The 15,738-nt window shown below is 32.3% G+C and overlaps 1 protein-coding gene across 1 annotated transcript in view; it reads right to left on the reverse strand.

The window, feature by feature from the left end:
• Nucleotides 1–423: 423 nt before the first annotated feature.
• LOC143251680 (uncharacterized) overlaps nucleotides 424–15,738 on the reverse strand; it is an 83,941-nt gene continuing 68,626 nt past the window's right edge. The window contains exons 7-9 of the mRNA XM_076502933.1: nucleotides 13,383–13,463; nucleotides 4,420–4,873; nucleotides 424–1,889 (exon numbers count right to left, since the gene is read on the reverse strand). Coding sequence (XP_076359048.1) covers nucleotides 1,687–1,889; nucleotides 4,420–4,873; nucleotides 13,383–13,463 — 738 coding nt within the window. The 3' untranslated portion in view covers nucleotides 424–1,686. The remainder of the gene's footprint in view (nucleotides 1,890–4,419; nucleotides 4,874–13,382; nucleotides 13,464–15,738) is intronic.

Genomic DNA, 15,738 nt, shown 5'->3' on the forward strand with positions numbered 1-15,738 from the left:
TGTAAGACTAGAGGTAAGGCAGCTAGTCATCACCAACCACCGCCACCTCTTGGGCTACTCTTTTACTAACGAATAGTGGGATTGACCGTCACATTATAACGCCCCAAAGGCTGAAAGGGCGAGCATGTTTGGCGCGATCGGGATGCGAACCCGCGACCCTCAGATTACGAGTCGCACGCCTTAACACGCTTGGGCCCACGTTGTTCTCTACTTTACTTCAATCAATCATATTGGCAAATATCATAAATTTGATACATATCGAAATTTAATTAACTTCTAAACCCAAGTCGTAATATGAAACATAATAAATTGAAAAGTCGTACGAGATAAATTATAACATTATAATTTTTTTAAAATATAAACATATTTTATAAGAACACCCCTCTACTATACCTTATTCTTTGTATCACATATAAACTATGTTAACAAAGTTTATAGTCTATAGTGTTTATTATTTAGTGAAAATTATTTTACATTATAACTGTTTTGTGCAAATTTCTTATGTTCAATGTGCATGCAGTCACACATTCTGTGCAAAGAAGAACAAATTATAACATGAGAAAGAACTTTGGTTGTTTGTTTTATAACGTCATTCAAATGGAATTTTCGAAGTAAAATTTCATATTGAAGCAGTCTACATTCTTTTCTTTCTCGATGCTCATCGAAAGCTTTAATTTTTGTGTATTATCAAATTACTTTTCTGTTTGCTTTGTAAATATATTTTCAGTAAAACACTCTGGTGGCTTAACGGTAGCCTTGATGGACTTCTATTGCTAACAACTGTGGTTCGATACTTGCAGGTAGCCCATTGTGTAGCTTTGTAAATAAGTAAATATTCGTTATTGCAATTACTTGTAATTTATAGCTTGAAAAAATTCATTTTAATTGTATTATCATTAGCAAGTGCATATCAGAAAATTTTCCAAAACGACCAGTAATTTATTTATTGTAATAAGTCATATATTATTTATTCATTAGCACTTTGTACAAGGGCCTACTTCGACCAATATGTTTTTTTGCTAACGATGTTTATTTATAACCTAACACATATATTTAATACATTTATTCCTTTTTGTTAATTCATAATTATTACCGTTATGACATTTGTCTTTTCTATAATGGCTCGGCACATCCAGGTGGTTAAGGCGCTCGACTTGTGATCTGAGGGTCGCGGGATCGAATTCCCGTCACACCGTGGGGGCGTTATATTGTGTCGGTCAATCCCACTATCCGTTGGTAAAATAGTAGCTTAGGGGTTTGGCAGTGAGTGGTAATGACTAAATGCTTTCCTTCTAGTGTAGCCCTCGTGTAGCTTTATGAAAAATTCCACAAACAAACGTTTCTATAAAAATACAATATTCCAAGCTATACATATGCCGTATTTTTATACTTGTTTGTTTCTTTTAAAGTCGTGTGTTTTATTTTTATCATAGAAACTTAAGTAACAATTTGTTGAAAACAGGGAACACTTAAACTGTTGGCTATACTATATGAATAATAGAAAAAGTGTAACTAATAAAAATTATAAACAATGTAAAGATTTACTCCTGCAAGACACGGAAGAAGTAAAATAAGTATCAGGAATATAAATGAAATAATTTTTACTGGAGTTTTTCAAGTCAAAATCGATCATAAATGTCAGTTCTTCAGGTCGCATTTGACCATTGTAAACTTATCTTGAAAACTTCACGTAATTGTTGAATAGATAGATAATCTACTGATTTTTTGTCGAGCGTCACTGAACTTCTTGAAAGGTAATGTCTTCTTGTCAGTAGCATTATCAAATCCAACAGGACATGTATAGGATCTGAAATAAAGTGTTGTTCCTTCAGGCTTCGATCGTTTTCTGTTGCATTCTTGTTGACATGACCTAGAAGCAGCTGTCAAGTCTGTGAATTAGAGAGAAATAGAAACATTCACTGTTATTTTGTTTTACTCCACCATAAAGAAAAGAATTGTACGTTTAAAGAACTAGGAAGTCAACATCATCTGCAGTAAGAATGATAACTGTTAAATCATCATCATAATACAATGTTAATACTGCAGTGAATAGCTGATATGTGAAACTAATATGGCTGGCGTGGTCAGGTGGTTATGGTGCTCGACTCGTAATTTGATGGATCATTCATACTCACTGAAAATATGATACTAGATAATTTAAACCATTAAAAAGTATTAACTCAGAGAATTATAAAGGTGACGTATGAGGAAAACATTGAAAGGTGATATGGCTGTAAACTAGAATAAAAGCTTTGAAATTATCCTATCGACAGCAAATCTAATGTAACAAATCAGATATGCTCGCCCTTTCAACCGTATGAGTGTTAGAAAGTCACAGTCAATCCCATTATTAGTTGGTAAAAGAGTAGTCCAAGAGTCGAGGGTAGCTGGCGATGAGTAGTAACTTTTCCTGTAGCACAGATAGCCCTCAAGTACTTTGTTTAAATTTAATACAAAACATTATTATGTTAAATTCTGTACACATAATAAAATGTTAAGTTTTGTCTTTCTGTTTGTTTTTCAGCACAAAGCCGTACAATTGGTTATTCGTGCTGCGTTCAACACAAGTATTGGATCCCTGCTTTTTTAACTTATAATTCACAGACTTACCTTTGAGTCATTGAGGAGCGAGGATTAAATCGAATAAAACGGCATATTCATTTCATGGTGAGAAAAACCCAACTGAAGTAAAAATGTATTCTAAAGATGTTTGATACGGGTATTAAAAATTTAATTAAAATAAAGTATAGAACAACGTTTCGACCTCCTTAGGTCATCTTCAGGTTAACAAACAGAACTTGCAACTGATCGTTGCTAGGTAGATGTCTTAGAGACGAGAGTGTAAAAGGGTACGAGGTTATAGGAGGCGTTGCAGTTAGATGTTATGTTATTAATTAGTATAGGTGTAAAGATATTCCTTTGTATTGGTTCAATTTTGGTTTTAGTTCTTGTACATGTAGGGCTTCTTTGATTTTTCGTTGGTATATATTTGTTTTCCTACTTAGTATGTTGGTGTTTTCTACGATTAATTGTGTTTATTTGATATGCAGTGTTCAAAAACGAGCGAAAAAGCATTGATTTAGTGCAAAATATAGGGAGAAATACATACCCACGTTTCATTTAATGTGTGTATATATACAGAAATACATATCTTGCAAAATTGTTAACCAAAATGGAATATTAAAAGTGCACGTATAATAAATGACTAGGTCAGAGATATCTAAGACTGGTTTATTCGTCCCTCGTTACAGTTCCCGATGCCACGAGAACTTTGTCTGACTTTATGAACTGAATAACGTGATCGACTGGCACTTTTATAAAGTGCCCACAACTGTAAGTGTAGAGTGTTCAACAACGTCCTCTTAAACCTTGAATAATAGGACCCACATCCCCACCCACTAACCCCTATTTTGTTCACGTTCAAGCAATCATTTAAGCCTTATCTTCCACAAAGCTGAAATGGAATCATTTTTAGGAGATGAAACGTTTGTTATATATGTACTTATTGAGATAATATTATTTCATCATTCATTGAGGACCGTGTGAACAAAAACGTATTTTAAAAACAAATGCAAGTGACATTCGATTGAAAACAACTTGCTTAATACAGTAATTTCCTTATGTCTGTGTTAAAATACCTGCAGTAACTTCGTTTATAATTTCTTGTGTCATTATCAGATTTTCAAATTTTTGTACATTTTCAACAACAACAAAAAACACATTTCTCAGAACACACACACACACATATATATTATAATAACCATTAGTTCAAAATAGCTAGGGGCACTTAGGGCGTTTGGCACCCATCTAAGAATCGCAGGTTCCAATCCCTGTCCCACCATATATCCTCGTTATAGCTGACGGTCAATCCCATGATAAAAAAGTAACTCAAGAATTGGCGATAGGAGGTGATGATTTCCTCCCAGTTTTCCACTGCTAGCGCAGATATATCTCGAGTAGTTTGACGTGAAATACAAAAGCAATTAAAGTACTAAACAAAAAGCGTAGTAATCAAATCTTTATTGTTTATAAGTGTCAATCAACATCATTCACAATGTTTAAATATATTAATTTTTTACAGTAAATTCATACTTAAAATTTTTATCACAGGCCAAAAGAATACTTTGAGTAAGCTTTGAATATGTATTGAAAATGCTTACAAAAATGATAAATTTGAAAGTCATGTAAACATTTATGTTGTCTTTTTTTTTGGGTGGGAGCTAGAGGGTTATTGACATCACTCGATGAGTGTGTTATTTAACGTCCGGAATTTTCTTGAAGCTTTAGAAACGATTTCAACGGTATAAAAACATGAGTTACATACAGTTGATTATTGAGTACGTTACAAAATATAACACCTAAAAGTAATACGTAAAATGCCTCTAGTAATTAATTTGATAGAGCTTTGCCGATACTTACGGAATGATCTAATATTATTCCCTGAAGAAGAAGTTATCAGTGGGTTATCTTCACTGAAGTCTTGAGAGAGTGAAAGGACACAAGATACTTTTCCACCAAGTGACGTTGATCGATTTATACAACTACTCCTGATCTTGTTGCACTCACTCTTTTTTTCTGTTGAGTTTTGCGGATTCGAGAGAAACGTAGGACTTTTCTTTGTTAGTATGTAACCAGCCGATTCCTCACAACTCGTGTCGTCTACACTCCTGTGAAAGTCACTAGAATGTTCTTCTGAGATAGACGTAAGTTCCGATGACTTCTGGGATCGTGAATTTGAGATGGAGTTGAAAGGAGGTAAAATCTGGCTTGACGTTTTGGTTCCATTTTCGCTTATCTTTATGGTAACTTCCGAATGCTCAGATCTTTGGTTAGAATTATCAAATCTCACGTTGTACTGTCTTGGTCCAGATCTCTAATGAAAGATATAGTGAATGTCATACTGTTAACAAAATAAAAATCTTTCCATTGCAGACAATTTTTATGTAAAAATTTATTTACAACAGTTTTATTCGCTCCAAGTTAAATTTATTTCTAAGGTACTTTAACTTACAAAACACGTTTTGACAAAAACTTATCTTAGTTTGGAAAGTTACACAATAAACTATTTGTGCTCTACTCACCAAGTGTATCGAAATATGGTTTTTAACTTCGTAAACCTATGACGTAAAGTTGTGTCACTAGAGACGAACATTAACTGAAGTGGAGCGTCAACATTGCCATAAATAACTGCTGGAAAATACTCGTTTATTTATTTGAATTAAAAAATGTGAAACACAAACTATTTAATTATTATTAATATAGATATAACCGAATAATGTTTAAAGTAGCATGGACATAATACGAATTAAGTAATAGGCCTAGTAATATTATATGTCAAGGGCAAAACGCCAGTTTGTTGTATTTGAATTGGTTTGTGTTTTCTTAGAGCAAAGCCATTCCGTAGACTTAACGTTGCACTAACAGGGGGCATTTTAATTGGTAGATCTAAAGCAAAACATATAAGTAAAAGAATTCATTCAGCAAACATAAAAATCTTGTCCAAATAAATGTCATTCTGTATCGATTTTTGGCGGATGTAGTTGACTAGTATTTATTTATTCTTTTTTTTTCAGGTTTCTTGGATATCATCATATCTATCACAAAATTCGAGAAGCATTTATGTTCCTCACAAACAGCACAAAGACTGACCTATAAGATACAAAAGCAAGCTTTCATATGGAATGCTGAAAGCAATTAACGATAAATATATATAGTGTCACCAACATATTTGCGGGTGACTCATAGATATAAGTAATATTCAAAATGTTTGTTTCCTAGATAACTAGAAGAAAGCTAAGCATCTGCATAGTAGGCTTATCTCCTGGATGTATGTGCCAGGTAATGCAATTGTAAAGCTAAACGAGGAAGCTGACAAACTCGCAAAATAAACCCTTATATCAAACTCATCACATCTTTGCTTGCAAGTTAGTCTGTTTTGACCTTCAAAAGGAGTGAGAAAGCAAAAATAGAAATTCGATGGGATGTTATACAGTCAGAAAGCCACTTTAACACGAATAAAGGATACCATTCTTATTGTGAGGTTGCCAGTTAAAGGGGGAGTCAGGATGTCATCACTGCAATAACTGAAACCGTCACCTAATATTCAACTTAATTCATCACAAAACTGATCATACCCGTTCCAAGAAGAGTGACGTAACTGCGAAATTGAAAGGTTGAATATAATAATTTTAGCAAACTATTTTCATAATTAGTTCTTAGAATTTCCCGAAATTCAGTTTCGATTGTTTTTGAGAGTATTTTTGGTACCATACCTTCAACAGGAACAAAGTAGGTGAAGGAATGACACAACTGGTGTGCAGTTATCGTTGAGATCGTACATAAAATATATGGCTTGTCACACAAATTTTGTTTGAAAAAAACTGCTGCCAAAGTCTGTTAAAAGTTATATAGGGTGGCCAGTAGTACAATGAATGTAAAATATTTAGGCTATGTGTGATGTTTTTTTTTTTTTAAACTTAAAAAATATATTTTTTCTATAGAAAAAGTGTCCCCTTAGCATCAGTTCCAAGATTTTGCATTGATTAAGTTAAAGATATTATTTTCCTGTCAGAGTAAATAAATGTTGAAGGAAGAATGGAAACTGCATAATTAGAAGGCTTGTGACTAGCAATATAGAAGTTGAGTTTTAAGAAAGCACGTGACTAATACATTATACAAGCAGGTAAGGATCAGAGGGAGAGTAATGGCAACACTTCTGTTTAAAAGTCAAGAACAGTCAATATAGCAACGCCAAAATTAAAAAAAACAACATAAAGGAATTTCTGGCTATAGTTTTATTTATATTTATTCAATAAGTCTAGCTTTTCGAGACTACTTAGAACTTTTAAACTCACATGCCAGTAATAATTGCAATATCTACCTATCAGGACAGAGATATCAAAGAAGATACAGTAGTTTTATACCATACTTTGCAAGTTTTATTTTGTTTTTCTATATACAGCTGGATTTGCCTTTAATTTGAAAACTTTGAGTTATTATCTTTATAAGGTTTTATTTGTGAGGTTTTTTTTTATATAGCGTATTACAGATGATACGAGATTAATACTTAACTGACATAAGCATGGTATAAGAAACTATGTAAAGAGTCACATTTTTGCTAGCAAACCCTTGCTATTTTTTACAACCTTCTAATGGGCGACAATAAAAAATATTTTTTTCTACTGTTTCACTCTTGAAAAATGCTCCTTGTATGAGACAAAAAGCAATTATATGACGTTCAATGGTGTGTTAAATTAAATATGTTAGCACCATTAAAGCTCTTTCGAACTTAATGTCTGGAAATTTAACTCTAGAATGTACTTTATGAGTTATGGCTTCAGATCATTTTAGAAGATTTTGCTCTAATAATTATTCCAATCATTTTCATTTTGTAGGTCTTATGCAACCTAATAACTCAAGTACAAAGTTTTAAAAATTCAGTTCTGAGTGCACGTAAGCAACGTATTTACAAAATATTAATACACCATCTCTAATTGCAACGATAGTAAAATGCAATATAATATAAATAATTATTGCACTTGAGAAAACTTTGAACAATAACGTATACTTATGTGGAAATTTCATTGCGATAGAGGTTTGTTTGTCTGTTATGAATTTCGCTCAAAGTTACACGAGAACTATCTGCGCTAGCCGTCCCTAATTTAGTAGTGTAAGAGGGAAGGCAGCTAGTTATCATCATTCCCTGCCAACTGTTGGGATTCTCTTTCACCAACGACTAGTGGGATTGATTGACCTTCAGTTTATAATGCCCACATGGCTGAAAGGGCGAGCATGTTTGGTTGGGCAGGGATTCAAACTTGCGATCCACAGATTGCGAGTCCAGCGTCCTACCACCTGGCCAAGCCAGGCCTTTTCGAATGTAAAATGCACGAGTGTAAAATGGTTTTACGTAGTCTCGCAAGTTGATTGACCTCATAGCAAAAGTCCGTAATAATTAAGACGTGTTTTGGCTCAACCTGGTATTCCTTGTATATAAGTTCTATACTCTTAGTTACATTGCAATAATGCCTACTTTGACATGAGTTTGATATTATGATAAACAAACTGCATACCAACAGCCAGGAATATATAACTTTCAACCGCAGTTATATTAAATTTTACGAAAAGAAAGTGTTGGAATTTAATGTCGTGAACAATTTTAATTCAGATATTTCTATTTTAAGTAATTACAAACTCAACTTTTCAGCCAATAGGTGCTTATATATATGTGATTAGCAGCAATTACACATTCAACGTTCTTAATTACACACAGCCCAAAGATCATTCGTTCCTATGGAGAGAAACGATCTAGTTAAAAGTCTTTCAAAGAAGCATTTTCACTGTAAAGCTATTAATTATATAAAATTTAATCATTAAATGGTATCTATATCTTTTAAATACGGTGTTTATAAATTTCCTGAACAATGTATGTTTGTTTTATAACAAAGTCAAATTGAGCTATCTGCTATGTCCACCGTAATGGAATCATACTCGGGTTTTAGCGTTTTAAAGTCCTTAAAATTAGCGCTGTCCCATCGGGGGAGATTCTCTAAGCATCAAAGTCTCATTGATTTTTGTTTTAGGGTTTTCGGAACCGACAAAACAAGTGACTATTCCCAGGCAGTTATCAGGTATTCGAAACACTATTTTTAGCCAGTAAGTAAACCTGTGTAATATTACTTGGTAAATTTGTTTATTGCCATTATCAGTACAGAGACCTCGCAGATAGATATTGCTTCAATAATTTAAGATTCTTGCAATACTGCTGTAGTTTCAAGGTCTTAGCGTCACTCCTCAGACATCTCAAACAGTACACAATTATAATTATTACCAAATAAAACATAACATGCTAATTTATACTTAGAAAAAATAATACGATTATTTTACCCTTTTATGAATAACATGAGACAAAAGAACTTTTACGATTTTAATAATTTTCAAATCGTCTGTTACACTCAACCTTAGACTGTGATGTGCAGAACCTATCTAACGGTATAAAATATTGCTTTAATATACTGATCGAGTATTGACCGAGTATTGCGGTGGTTGTGTATAATATAAAGCGTTGTGAGAGTGAAATTAAATTACCTTATTATTTATTACATACTATAAAAAATATTTTGTTTACTTAACAATCATTGATTATATTGGCATATCACCTTCAATTATATATATATTCTTTTTCCGATTATTAAAAGTTTCACAAATAATTCATCATCACACATATAATTAACATATTTAAACGTAATTTATTGATAACATGATTAGGTGTGCCAAATATACTCTCAATCAACGAAATTGTCGGTCGAATACTACATTTCAAGAGTTTCGTTAGACCATGATATAAGTAAATATCGGAATAACAGGTACGCAATATTATAGAATATTCAATTAGACTGGGAAAGATTTAAAGAAAAGAGTTGAAAGCTTGCTCAGTACGGAAAAAAGTAGTGACTGAATTGCTTTTTTACAGCTGCTAAAAAGTATTTTATATTTTATAATACATAGTGCTCTTCTGAGAGTACTGAGAGATATTTCAAGCAAAATTAATAATACAAACACTTCAGTTTATTAGGTTAAAATCTCTCACGTATATATAGATAACAATGTACTGTTTTTAAGCCTAGTACTACATTGGGTGGCATTTAAATAAGGACTGTCGAAGAACAATGTTCTCATGACATAAGATGAGAATAATAACGCATTTTGAAAACAAAATTTGATCACGTTAAATTAATTGATGTTTTTAAACACAAAATTGTAGAAGTAAATAATTTAATACGTATTTTTTTCTTATTCACTTTAATAATTTTTTTTGAATTACACAATTAATCTTATTAAATTTATCTCCATAAGTGTTAACACATAACAAAATAAATAATTTAAAATGAAATAAAAACATTTCTTCTGAAATTCATAACAGTTTCGAAAAATAAAGTTTTTAAGCTTACGGCTGGTAATATCAAAAGGTAAATAATAAAAAGCCATGAGAATAACATATTTAAGGTTGTTTTCACTCCACTAAATTTTTTCGGTCATTTTTTGAAAGTAGGATTAACCTTTTTTGAAATAACTCCTATGTTATCAGGAATGACAGAAATAATTTCATTACAGCGGTTACAATCATAATGAGAGTTGGTATAAATCTTTAACATGTTACCAAACTCTTTTTGTTATAAGCCTGTATTTTTCTCAAAGATGTTAGTATCCATATCGTATACAGATTACTCTATATACATAACTTATTGATGTATAATTACAGGAAATACTATTATTATCTGGACGTAAGACAAAACTAAGTACCGATGTAATATGATTGTTTGTTTGTTTGTTTGTTTGAGGTTAAGCACAAAGCTATACAGTGGGATTTCTTTGCTCAGCCCACTCCGGGTATCGAAACCTGATTTTAGCATTGTAGTTCTGCATACATGCCCCTGTGCCACTAAGGAGCAATTTAAAATGTATTTCCAGTCTTTAGTTCTAGTTTATAACTGGACAGCAATTATTTGCTTTAGGTCACGGATGAGTCCATAATGTTGGCTCTGGGCTATTTATTTTCTGCTTGAAATATAAAATGGATACCGTTCTATTTGACAAAAGTGGACAGCAAACAAACGTTTGTATAATCGTACCAGATTTCTGAGTATGTACAAAGTACTTTGCTGGAAAATATATCCGTTAAAAACACATGAATAACTTAAGCAAGGATAGAGGAAATATGGACTGATGATGAGACTAAGAGTGAAAACTATTCCACGACTAAAGCAAGGACAGGGAAAAATACCGACTGATAATGAGACAAAGAATAAAAACTATTCCACAAATAGAGACTTTTTTTGTAAAGATAATTTTGCGGAACAATGTACCAGTGACGATGAAGAGTTTGTGCGTGATAGCAGTTGAAAAGAAAGTGATATCTTTTACGAAGATGGTAAACCTCAGGAAAGATGTTAAATATGATGCATAGTAGTTACTGGAGAAAAAAACGTCTCTCACACAAATATTCCCTTGTTTGACAAGTATTTAGGAATCCTAGATGATGATGTCAAAGATAAGAACAAGAACAGAATTTCACAGGCTGATATCTGATACTCATACTTTGAAAGAAATTAAATTAACAGCATATGTTGACATTTTAATAAATATTTAAAACAAACATATATATATATAGAAAAATATCTAAAATCGATAAAATTTTATTATAACTGAGATATTCATAAATGCATTGAAAAAAATCCAACGAAAATTAAAATAATGAAGATAAAACTAAATGGACTTCCTGAATCAGAAAGTCGATTAATGATAATGTTCTCATGTAATAACACGTTACGCAAAATAACAAAACAGCATGAAACAAAATTAAATTCGTATATCATTATTAACGTAATAAAATAAAAATCACAAAGTTGTATGCATACAATTAATAACTCATAAGCAATAATTGAACGTCCTGGTATAGTAAAAAAAAACATGTAATTATAAAATGTCGTCAGTTTTAGTACTCTCTGTACTTTGTTGGTAACTATCTACAGAGAGTACGTTAACGTTTGAATTAACATGAGTATAACCAAAAGATTTATTGCCATACTAATGAATGGTGCCTGAAAGAGACGGTCTGGTTTGAATCGTAAAATGGGTGTCAGTCGTTTAACAATTTTTATTTGTTTTACTCATTGTACATTGAAACCCAATATACAAACTTTGTCTATGACTTTTGCTGTCATTGTGTAAGAGTTGTTAACACCCTATGAAGGACGATTGCTTCCAATAAGGTTGAGTACACTGAAAGTAACCATCTTGTGCTCCAAAATATATCTTCTAGAAAGGCTTCAAGCCAAGTCCCGGATTCAAGAGAAAAATTCCAACTATAAGTTTCACAACTACAAAGGGAAATACTAGCCACGCACACCTGCGACACAAAATCAGCAAACTCTCCTAATATTCTTCTGGAACATCTTCCGAGTTAAGAGTTAGATTCAGAATTTTGCAGTAGAGGCCTGCTGAGTGAGAATATAACAAGTAAAATAACTTTGTTTGTTTCGCTCTTATATTATGATGTTTAGTATCTTTTCTGGGGCTGTCAGCAATCACTAAGAGGTAGTGGTTAGTGCGTATTACTTCGTTTGAATGCCTATAAGTTTTAGAAAAAGCTTTGTAAATGGTAATAAACACACAAAATTAATGTTATGTGTGTGTGTGTGTGCGTGTATCATTAAATTTTGCGACATCTTAATCTATAGTTATTAAAGTCAGTGGCGTAGCCAGATTTTACACTAGCAGTGAGTCAGAAAAATAATGAAATTTATGTACATTTTTAATAAAATGGTTATTAAAACAAATCAAATATAATAGTGTTCAAAGAACTTTTAAGTTTTTACTAAGTGATACAAAACGAGGTTATGATGTATAAAAGCTGAAAAATAATATGTGGTCAATACATCTGGAATTTTTCAGGAGGCCGAGACCACTTGGCTACGTCTCTGATTAAAATCAACGCTTCTAGCATTGATACAAAAATACAACTTTTTGAAAAGAAAATGAAATAAAATCAGTTCGTAATTTTCAATACAATGAAAAAATTGACAAAATCGTATTTCTTATGGAAACGTTACTGTCGTTTGTTTGCTTTTTTGAATTTCGCACAAAGCTACTCGAGGGCTATCTGTGCTAGCCGTCCCTAATTTAGTAGTGTAAGACTAGAGGGAAGGTAGCTAGTCATCACCACCCACCGCCAACTCTTGGGCTACTCTTTTACCAACGAATAGTGGGATTGACCGTCACATTATAACGCCCACACGACTGAAAGGTCGAGCATGTTTGGAGCGATGGGGATGCGAACCCGCGACCCTCAGATTGCGGGTCGCACGCCTTAACGCGCTTGGCCATGCCGGGCCCCTGTCGTTTCCATAACGCCCATTTGTCAAAACTGTATATCTCGAATGCTACACTTAAATATTTGACATAACTGTACTTACCTTTCGTAGTCTTTTTTTTACCTAGTACTAGGGACAAGAAATTTTTGACGTAATATAAAAACAAATTTCATAACGTAAATGTTTTAGTTTAAAAAAAAATCATTCTGTCACATAAAGCACGATAGTATTTACGGAAAAAAAAATATATATAGTTTACAAATTACAGAGATACGGCTGGTCACATCCAGCAGAATTACTGTTTAATATTGTTTCGTATGAAAGAGAGTCAGCGAATATGAGTAATTGATTCTACTGAGTTCGACACCATAATGCAAGCATAACTCCAGATAATAGACTTAAAATATCGTTCATAATCCTAATAAAAATCTATTTAATGTATATTTTGGGTCACAAGCTTTCTTTAAGCTAACCTATGCTGTTCAAATACAAATAAAAAGGTGCTCTAACCTCTTCACTTCCATAGTTAGACCGGCCTCTTCCTGATAAGTATTCTTGGTATTGAGATACAACACACAAGATGCAGTAGATCTGTAAACCGAAAAACATGTTTTTCTCTAGATTTTTTTGTTCAGATATTACAGTTTATATCGTTTATAACAATGTAAATTATTAATCTAATGTTGTAATTCTGGACTTATATTTTTAGAACAAATATTTTGGGCCTCATGAATCGATCGATTGTCAATGTTATAAATTAATGTACCATAACAAATGAAAAATGCATATGATTGTTTGTTACTTTAGAGCAAAGACACATTCGGATATCTGGTTTGTACATCGTTGGGAATCGAATCCGGGATTTTATTGTTGTAAGTCCGTAAAGGGACCTTAAATAATAAATTACTTGCATTGAATCATCAGATGATACGTTCGGGATGGTGATATATACAAATTAAGCCAATACTGGAAACAAAAGTTAAAATATAATAAAAATCTTATTGCAAAAATATTATTTGATAGTTTCTTGTGCATTATTTGATAACAGAATAATGCAAAGTTTAGTCAGCATAATATTAACAAAAGAGTTTTATTTCTTGAAATTCAACAAGGTAATTTAACTGAGTTTGGCTGATAGCTTTATATTCATAGTGAACGCCAATTTAGTTTGTTTTTGTTTGATTTTGAATTTCGCACAAAGTTACTCGAGGGCTATCTACGCTAGCCGTCCCTAATTTAGCAGTGTAAGACTAGAGGAAAGGCAGCTAGTCATCACAACCATCACCAACTCTTGGGCTACTCTTTAACCAACAAATAGTGGGATTGATCGTTACCTAACCCAGACGGCTGAAAAGACGAACATGTTTGGTGTGACAGGAATTCGAACTCAGATTAAGATCGTCTTAAGCTGACACATTTTGGGCTAACTGAGTTAATATTATTTGACTTAGAATAATATTTAAACTAACAGACTCGCCAATCAATCATCATATATTCTAGTCAATAATCATTCATCATATTCTCTAGTCAATAATAAATAATAAATCATCATAAACTCTAGTTAAAAATCAATAATCATATACTTTAGTCTAAGTTACGTTTTACACTACCGAAATCGTTCTTAAACGTTCCAAAAGTGTCTAGCTATTGTAGCTATGCTTATCAAGTAACATCAAAACTTCCTTTTGAGAAAGAACAATACAAACGTCTACATAAGAAAAGAAGCATGTCCTACAACTCTGACCTTTCTGGATTAAGACGCTCTTTAAGCAATTTTACTATTCAAAGAAAACAATGGAATATCAAACTTAAGTTTCCATAACAATAACGAAGGTCGTGAGTATTACGAGCATTAATATTTCTAAATCTATAAATTGCATTCATTAAATCATTACTGAAATATGTAAAACTGAAAGCACAGTCGAAAATTTATTTTCTCGAACAAAATCTTCTTTTTTTTTAATTTTCTAGTCTCCCTAAGCTGTTCATTCAGCAAATCATTCTAGTAATTGTCTTTTAAATGGCTTATGCTAAAAAATAAAAAAAATACACAGAAGAATTTCTAGTCCATTACCAACAACTGCTGCCTTTAAACAGAAGGATGAAGGAGTCCATTTATCACAACTATCAGGAAGTGTTCTTACAGGAATCTTAGGTTCTTCAATAATTTGACTAATTCCTAATAAAATATTTTGTGAAGTCATCTATTAGACGATTCTCTTGCTGACGTACCTTAAAAGATAGTCACAGTGTTTGGATTGGGTTTTATAGCACTTTAGATTTGTTGTTTTCACCATCATGAGCTTTTGTCCTTGATGTGTTTCGACATGTTTTATCTCAGAACTTATGACCATTTCTCACTTTGTAAATTTTGTAAATATAATATTCTGTACTTTGCCGATGTCTTTTTGTATTTTCTCTTATTTTTGCTTCATTCATCCATGCTCTTTTGCACATTTCCTGCAGCTTCCTCAATCGTGGCCTTCATTAATCTATTTTGTTATTGCTAATTTCCACTAAATGTTCAATCTCGCCTCTTGCAGGTTTCTTCATCCTGGAGTTGTAGCTTCATCTTATATTATTTTTACTAAAATAATCCTACATCTGACACTATATCTGACAAAATAATAGTGTTTTATTCTATGAAATTCAAATCCTACAATGTAATTTCACTAATGTTCGCTGATAAGCTTAGGTTTAAAATAGATGTTAATGAAACAAGTTCACATACTTGCTAACATTTCTCGTATATACTGCAATTTCTTGGGTCTTTATTTCTTCGTCAAAATGCAAAATTATTATTTACAGCATTAAACTAATCACTGACTGAAAATAATAATCATCACCTATTTCAGCATAACTTCTG

Source organism: Tachypleus tridentatus, chromosome 6, assembly GCF_004210375.1.
Source record: "Tachypleus tridentatus isolate NWPU-2018 chromosome 6, ASM421037v1, whole genome shotgun sequence".
NCBI classification, from domain to species: Eukaryota; Metazoa; Arthropoda; class Merostomata; order Xiphosura; family Limulidae; genus Tachypleus; species Tachypleus tridentatus.